The sequence below is a fragment of the Apis dorsata genome, unplaced genomic scaffold (assembly GCF_000469605.1).
Source record: "Apis dorsata unplaced genomic scaffold, Apis dorsata 1.3 scaffold_265, whole genome shotgun sequence".
Classification (NCBI taxonomy): domain Eukaryota; kingdom Metazoa; phylum Arthropoda; class Insecta; order Hymenoptera; family Apidae; genus Apis; species Apis dorsata.
Window position 1 is genome coordinate 210,304 of NW_006263543.1, and position 9,227 is coordinate 219,530.

General features: G+C 41.9%; 1 protein-coding gene across 1 annotated transcript in view; it reads right to left on the minus strand.

Annotated features, from left to right (window-relative positions):
* The window catches only part of LOC102672890 (protein jagged-1), a 47,959-nt gene that overhangs the window by 22,036 nt on the left and 16,696 nt on the right, over positions 1 to 9,227 (minus strand). Inside the window, exon 2 of the mRNA XM_006616483.2 lies at positions 6,259 to 6,558. Within this exon, the coding sequence (XP_006616546.1) occupies positions 6,259 to 6,558 (300 nt within the window). The remainder of the gene's footprint in view (positions 1 to 6,258; positions 6,559 to 9,227) is intronic.

Genomic DNA, 9,227 nt, shown 5'->3' on the forward strand with positions numbered 1-9,227 from the left:
TTATTCCTGCTTAGGAATCGGCCCCCTTCCCTAACCAAAATATAAATGACACGCCACGAATATCTCTATCGTTGGTAGGTAAGCCACTCTCTCTCTCTCGCTTCGATCATCCGGCTTTTACGATTCCATTCGTAAGAAAGAAGAATTGACAGGTCATCGATGATGACCGATTAATCCGTCGAATAGAAGAACAGGAGTAGGGATGGAATTCTTCTTCGAAACAACGAGAGTAAAACGTAGTATTTCTTTCTTTCGATTAATTTTTTTAACAATTGTCAACGATCGCGAAGGATAATAAATTAAAGAAATATTCGCAGATCGCTCTGGATGGAAAAATAATTTCAACTGTGGGTGAAAATACACGAGAATTGTGACAATTGTGATGTGTTTGTACGCCGTCACGAGTCGCAGCAACCGGAAACGATTAATATGAATGAATTACTGTTTTCCAAGCTGAACCAAAATGTTCACAGGTAATTCTAGAAAAACGAGGCCACCACGTTCACCGGCCTCGTGCGAGGCGACCGAATGGAATGCGATATCGACAAAGATGGGAGGGAGATTGGTCGAAGAGGGGAGAGAGTCAGGAAACGAGTCCCGAAAAGTATGCAGGGACCCCTTGGAGGGAGAGAGGGAGAGAGAGAGAGGATCGTTTTGGAGGAGAGGACGCGAAGAATACACCTGTTGGATCCTGACTCACGACGATGATCCCCTGCGGGGATTCGAGGCGTGCCCTCCTCACGCTTGCTCCTTCATTTTCGTCCCCCCGCGGTTTTTATCCATTCCCTCCGCCGTCGAACACCGTTTAGACGACTATCGTTTATCATTACACGGCCCATTATCGAGGCTATAATTATCGAAATTTATCACGCGCCACGGAGAGAGGAGGATAGGGGGGCCTCTCTGGGTTTCTCACTGGGTTTCGTCCAATTCGAGAACAGGCTCTCCCCACGAAAATGAGTTCAATTATTCAGGAGGGTGTCAATAAATACAGGCGACATCACCTGGGAAATTTAAGAGATTTTGTTATTAAGGGGGAAGTTAAGAAGTCTTTTCGGTGTCTCTGGTTCCGAAGTCGGCCCAGTTACGTCGATCAACGGTTTTAAAAGATTCAAGCCTTCGAGGCACGGCGAACCGTAACGACGAACTTTATTAAGGCGTGAGAAAGTCCCCTCCAGGAGGTGATTAAAGCCGCCTCGGCTAATCTACTTACACGACGCCGCGGTTTGGAACTCAATAGCGGCTCGGTTTAAATTGAATGATGCCGTTTGACGCGTGACACGGCCGTTTAAACGTCGCATCGATCATCCGATGTCCTTCGGCCAGACTCGTCCCGACTTCGAGAATAATTTCCATTTTTTCCTTTTCCTTTTCCTTTTTCTTTTTCTGCGACGTGGAGATATCGATTGATCGAGAAGTTCGAAAGATTTCTTCTTTTCTTTTTTTTTTTTCTTTTGCAAGGATTATTTTTGATTCCATTTTTGGATTCGTGAGCTTGAAAGGAACGAAGGATGCATATATTATTTTTTCTTGATTCTAAACTTTTGGTCGATGGTATAAGGTTTTCGCTTCTTAATAATACGAATATCATTTATTAAATCGTATACACCAATACGTTATTCTTACTTTTTCTCGGATTATGATTTATGCGCCGATCGATTATTATTCAATCTTGACGTTTCCAACAATGAAAGAATATTACTCGTCGAATTATAATGTGTTTAATTTCAAGCCGGTCGTTTATATTTGTTCACTCAATCCTTCGATTAATATAAATCGTACATTTAATCATTTATTTTACGATTGTAAATAATCACGCAATGATTTTCGTACCGAGAATAAATCATAATAAATGATAAAAAATGCACGATTTTTATACATCGCTCTACGAAGCATCAATCTACCTATATATTTAACAGATACAACGACAATCTCCAATTGAATCATCCAACAGTTTTCAATCTCGTCACCCTCGCGCAAGCCAACACGTTCGTGTCGGCTACTCGCTAATTCAGTCGACACAATGCCCAGTGAGATCCACGTGGGCCCACCAACCGTGACGTCACATCATTGATAGGCGCCCACATTGAAGGATATTGTGCCAAGAATAGACTATCGATCCACCTTTCGCACCTACTAGTTGCAAAATGGAAACGAAAATCGACGAAAATCGCGGTCTAAAAAAGAAAGGAAAGTCGTTGATCCATCTACTTGTTTATCCTACTACGATTTTCTCTTTCTATAAATAAACGCATAATAAAATTGACGATTCGACGAAGAAATTATATTATATTATAAATAAAAGATCGACGATGGAAAATAAAAAGATCACTGATTCAATAGTGGAATCACGACTCGAGATTGTCTTGCGTGACAAGAAAGAAAGAAAGAAAAGAAAAAAAGGAGCGAAAATTGGCGATCCAACGAAGGTGTGGGAAAGAAAGAAGATCCGCGACGAAAAGGGGAAATTCCCTGGATGGAAGTCCTGGAATCACGGACAAAGATGGGGCGAGGAACAGGAGAGCGTTGGTGGAAGAGGACAGCGCGTATACGAGTAGGGGTGAGTCGAAGAGGGATAGAGAGGGTCGTTGCCGGAGAAAGGAGAGACGCGAAACGTGGCGTCTGCTCGAAGGCGCACGTAGACGCTGCGGCCAGGATTGTGCAAAGGCACGGCTAACTCTCATCTCGGTGATCGTTTCCTGTGCCATTATGCTACCGCTGAAAAGCCGGCTGTATTCCCTTCTTACGTATGCCTGTTTACGCCGCTATTGAAATCGCAAACGGAGAAAGTCGAAGGACGATTATTCCGGCGTGTGGCGTGGATACGCGTACACGTATGTTTGTTTCTTCCTTTGCTGGTAACCGGTATCGAGTGGCTTATTAACTTCGAGAAGCGTTCTTAAACGCGTGGAGCGTATATAAGGCGGTTGAAAGGTAGATTATATGGAAGGGATTTTTATTATTGGCATTTTTCAATATTCTCCAAATGTCTTGTCGAATTGCGATGCTTTGGAAATAGAACGATTTTTCTATTTCATTCGTTTATTCGTTACTCTTGGCCTTAAGTAACTTACTTTTCGCACAAAATTTTGTATTCTACGAAATTTGCTCTATTTTTTTTTCACTACTGGAATTATTTGGAGAATAAGTGATTAATAATTTTATCTAGTGACGAGATTTTAAAAAATAAAAATCCGCGTTTCTTTTATATTTTGTATCGTTATTCAATTATTTATAACGTTTGGCCTTAAGTAACATCGATTGCTTTTTGCATAAAATTTTGCTACGAAATTTGCTCGATTTTTCATTATTAGAATTATTTGGAGAATAAGTGATTAATAATTTTACCATCTAGTAACGAAATTTTAAAACATAAAGGTAAAGATCCGCGTTTCTTTTATATTTTGTATCGTTATTCAATTATTTATAATGTTTGGCCTTAAATAACATCGATTTTCACACAAAATTTTGTATTCTACGATATTTGCTCGATTTTTCACATGAAACTACTTCGAGGTGATAAGCGATTAATAATTTTGCTAGCTTCGTGAATCTAGATCATTGCCTAGAATTTTTCTATACAATAGTAACGAGATTTCAAAATACAAAGATATCCGCGTTCCTTTTCGAGCTCGAATCGCGAGAAATCTCATTTAGAGGCGCCGCCTCTATTAAACGGTGGCCGCTTGTTCTCATTCTCGAAATCGTTGAAAGGCAACCGAGTGAATCTCTTCTCGGGGGAGGAGGGGAGGGAGGGTTGGGAGAGGCGGCAATTTCGCAACAATATACGAGAGGGAGAGGGAGGAGGAGAGGGGCCGTTGGAAAAAGGCTTGCACACGAGGGCATTGTATCGCGACGTCGATCGCAAATTTCTAGCCCCGATTCCTTTGTCGATGCGGGACGCGCGAGAGCTATCGAATCCAAAGGATTTCCGGTCTGTTGCTCCTCTATCGGCGAGCAGTCGTTACGTTAGAATTCCAATTCGGTTCCAGTCGCTTGGCAACGCCTTCAACGCGTTCCTCCTTTTCCTTCCTTTCTCCTCGGCCGAGAAATCTTTCCAAACGTCTTCTCTGCCAACACCCCAATTTCCGATCCCTCTCGACGAAACAACGAAGATCTTCTCGGCGCGGAAGAACGGAGAGGAAGATTTGGCACTTGGCACTCGAAACTTCACGCCTTTTTTCGACCAACTGAGAAGTTTTTTTTTTTTTGAAATATGAATAATGTAAACTTGGACGCTCTTTCGTCGTCTTCCTTTCCAGAAATTCCTCTTCAACGACATGCCTACCTCGAAATTTTCTTTTCTATACAAATTTCCATACGTAAAACTTTCCACTATATAAATCTTCCTAAGAGACGAAGAAGCTACGAATCTTCACGCACGATTCTCTTTCATAGAAATCGTTAGAAATCGGTTTCCAATTACATCTATATATCGCCGATATATATCTTATTGGCGTAATTAAAAACCAAAAAACGTTCAACGGGAGTAGAGAACGAAGGAAGATGCGAGCGACCAGTTGCATCCACCCACGTGACGTGTCACCGGGGCCAGGTCGGGCCGCTGTCGAGCGTATAATTACGAACGGCCGATTTCGATGAGCGAAGAGATGCTCGTAGGATGCTCGAGAGCCAAGCATGACGACGTGTTTCCGCGCCCAAGAGGTATACACATCGGTCAGAGCGTATACGTCAAGGGTCCTCCAACAAGGGAACCTAACGGACCGAATCGAGCTCTGCTTTCTTTGCGCTCGCGCTTATGTACGCGTGCATACGTATATATATGTATATATATATATCGAGAGATTATATAGACGTTTGCACGCACACACGCGTGGAGACGGTCCAGTAGTGGATTATTTGAAGAGCACTAGCGTGTTTGTATATTTCATAACTCGCTCGCTCGAGGCTGTAAGAGGGACCCGTTGCGGGGTCCGTTTCTTCGAGGGGCGACAAAGGGTAGGTCCGATGGTGTTCCCCCTCCCTCTTCTCGAGGGGCATAAACAGAGACCCTTAAATTGCTTCCTTTCCGTGAAGCATTTTTTCCTCTCCTCTCTTTTTTCTGTCTTCCTCTTTTTTTTTCTCTCTCTCTCCCCTCCCCTCTTCTTTTCGCTCTCGGCGACTAGAACGGTTCACGGGTGTGTGTACGCTTCTTCGAGCATTTAGCGCTGCCCGAGCTAATTCAATTATGGGGCCATGGGCGCGCAATAAAAAAATATATGGAAAGTAAATACACGTGCACGCCGACACGGGATTTTTTTTCGAGGGTAAGCGTTAAGCGTTGGAGCGTTAACGCCGTATGCCGTTGGTATTTTTTTTCTTTTTTTCTTTCTTTTCGAGCAGGGAATCTGAGGAGAAATCAAAACGAGTATCAAAACCGAGCGAGCTTGTTTCCGATTCATGAAAAGGAGAAGAGAATGTATTTGTATTAGAATTTCTACGTCTCGTTTCCTTATTGGAATAATAATTAAATTTCTTTAGATGGATCCGACTATAAATGGAACTTTCAACTCAGCTGAAAAATGTATGGTAAGGATTTTAATTTATGTAATTCTATGATATACTGGTATTGTAATAATTATAAAATCATTTCGTCTGCCTTGAAAAACGGTAAAACTTGATTTTCATTACGTCTGCCGATAATTGCGCATCTCCTCGATGATTGAATACGGTGTAATATATGCACGTGTATAATCGTTTCCGAGCGAGACAATCTCGAAACATTGATTATGCCTCTTGAGAATTTTATTTGTACCCGGTGAAAAATTCTTTTCACGAAGGAAGGATCAATAGAAGGCTTGTCGCGTCTCGAAGCGGTTGAAATGATCCTTGTTGATCACGAAGGAGAGAAATTTTACACGATAATTCGCGTATTTGAACCGTATGGATTATAATCGGGTGAATCACAATTTCGAGTATTTTTCTTTTTTTACTTTTAACCATTCGAAGGTTTCACGAACGCGAGAGTTTCGTTCCTTTGCTCGAGAAAATATCATTTACGCCATTTATGATAATTCGAGACTGGGAGCTTTGTTTGTTCGAAACGTAACGAAAGAGATAAATATTTTCTCGTTCGAATCGCGAGTGGAGAAGAATTTTTTCCCTCTTTCGTTTCTTTCCTTTTTCTCCCCACACCGATCCAATCCAAACTATTTTATTCGCGCTCAACGATTCGAATATATTACAATTTTAGACAATATTGTACAAAAGACACGTAATAAGATAAAATTGGAAAAAAGGAAAAGAAGATCCACTCACCGTCCATCGGAAGGTGAAGTGCAGTTGTAGGGTGACCGGTTCGCTGAGGGTGAAGGTGTTTTGGCCGAGGGCGTGACTAGATACGTTGCCAAAGCTACACGAGCCTATGGCTGTGACATTCGACTGGTATTCCTTCAAGCAGAGCCAGAAGGCCGTCGAGCACGGTGTCGTGCACGGTGGTAATTCTCCTTTTCCTCCGCCATCGCCTCCCCCGCCGCAACACCTACCGTCCACCAGGGTGCCCCTGTTGTTCGTCAGCGAGAGGATTTGCACCTCGAAGAATCCGCTCGCGTTTGTCGCCTGTTCCAATGATAAAAGATTAAAAATTATTACCATCATTATCCTCTCCACTTTTAAAATATTATCGTTGCATAATATCGAAAAATACTTGAGAGTGTCACGATATTGCATCCTGAAAAAAACAGTAGTAGTAGCAATTTAATTTCATCGACGAGATTCAGATTTTCTCGTAGCTTGATATTTCGATATACCGTGTTGAATCCTATCGTGTTTGTAACTCCAACATTTTTTCGAACGGATTTATTACGGGCTCGTTACGCGGAGAAAACGATCCGCATTGAACGGAGCACGATGTTTCGTTCGTTTCTAATGGGCATAATAAAACAGCGGGATTTTCCAGGTTGGGTCTCTGGCGAAAACGGAAGTCTCCGCGGCCCCAGGAGGCGAAAGGCCCCTCGAGTGTCTATTACGAGGCAGCTTCGATACGATGGAAAAAGTCGTGCGTACGGTTTCGAAACACCGTTTCGTGCTCCGCCATTTTCTTCTCAAAGTACCTTTTACTCGATGACTTTATTTATCACCTCATCGATTCTCGACAAAAAATACGACTGTTCAAAATCGTTTCAGAGAATTTTTACCTCCGTTTTCAATTTTCTTTTTGCTATAAATAAAATGAGCTCGATAAATCGACACGGAGGATTTCTCTCGAAAATTCTCCAATTCAACGAGTACACAATCTATTCCGCGCGAAATTCACCTATCTACTTTCCCATTCACGGTCAAAATTGCGGCGATGGGATCGCGCAATCGCTCGCTTCGATGCCGCAACCAACGCGCGAATTTTACATCGCCTCTCGCTTTTCGCCCATCGTGTATTATACACGGATTAACAATATAAAAGCGGCACGAAATCGTCCCGTTTCGAACGCGGAGAGTCTTCCTTTCGTTGTTCGAGGCTTACGAAATCCCTCCTCTCCACGTATCTCTCACCTACACCTATCGGTTTCGAATGCACGCTTCTGAATCGGGCACGTGCATTCTACATGGTGTGTGTACATATATACGTGTATACATGTGTGTATACGGGGCACGTACGTGTAGCGCGCGGTCATAAGCGTGTGCATCAAGCGAGTGAAGGATCGTGCACGGCCCCCGGGGGCCTGTGTAATTACCGTAAGAGTAAGATCGAAGGTAGAAAGCGCGGAGGATCGTCTGCTGGCCTTTGCTTTCCACAAACCGCTTCCTACTATGTTATATAACGTTCCTCTCTTCGAGTGACATTTTGCCTGGGATCCGAGCTTCTGCGGTTTCGCGGGCGAAGGAGGTGAGGGCCTGGGAGGATGAATCTCGGGGAAATTGAGGAGTGAATTGAGGAGAATAATGTCCGGCTGCCGCGTGCAGGAAATCATGGAGCTGTCGGGGAACCAAGGGGGGACACACACAGCACGAGAATCTTTGTTAAAACGAAACTGATTTCTTGCATTTCTTATGCGTAGGAATAAATTTTAGGAATTTTCTAGAACAGAACATGATGACGATTTATAAATTGGATAATAATTATATCAATAATAATTATTGTGAAAGAGGATTTGTATTTCGTTAAAACGAAATTGATTTCTTGCATCTTTTATATATAGGAATAAATTTTAGGAATTTTCTAGAATAGAACATGACAATTTATAAATTGGATAATAATTATACTAATAATAATTATTGTGAAAGAGGATTTGTGTTTCGTTAAAACGAAACTGATTTCTTACATAGGAATAAATTTTCAGAATTTTCCGGAACAGAACATGATGACGATTTATAAATTATAACATCAATAATAATTATTGTCGTGAAAGAGAATTTGTGTTTCATCGATACACCCTATGTATACACTCGTACTACTTTATTATATTCACTTATGTTATATACGCAATAAAAATAGAAGTTTCACTTTTCGAAGCGGTTAATCGGTAACTTTCAAAATAGAAATAACCCAGAGGCAGTAGTTCGGCTATCTTGAAAATTCAATCAGATATAATTCATTCCCCTACTCTCCAAGAAAGAAAAATTTCCCCAAAGTATATCATTCCGTTCCGTCCATTTTCTATTTCCTTTTTTCCCCTCCCCGTATACTTAAAATTCTCACGCATTTCTCGTCTCATCGCAAGAAACATTCTTATTTTTTTTTTTTTTTTCCAACATATAACAATTTAACACACACGCTTCGTACACGCCTCGTATCTCGTATTTTCCCAAGTTAAATAAAATCCAATAATACTTAGCAACATTTGCCAATATCTCTTTCTCCGAGAGAAGTACACGCGATTTGCACGTGTTATCCGTGACTAACTACGTTATATTCGCATCGCAGCATAAATCACACAATTGTGAACATTCTCCACTCTCCATGCTTTTATACAACCGTATACAACCGTCATAGTTGAATTTTCTTCTAAAACAATCGTGACTAACTCGCGCCGTGGCCACGCTCTGGACACCTTCTCCCCAACTTGTACACAAGCTTCTTTTTAAATAGAAGAAGAAGAAGAAGAAGAAGAAGAAGAAGAAAGAAACCTTCCAAGCTAAAAACCGATAATTCTCCCTCCGGCAATATATCCTCCAGAGTCTTTCTCTCTCTCTCCCCCATCCCCCCGAGGGGAGAATATATCAATCGAGCGTGCAAACGCGGAGCGTGTCGCGCGGCCGTAAAACGAGCAGCGTGCGTTTTCTTTCGCCGG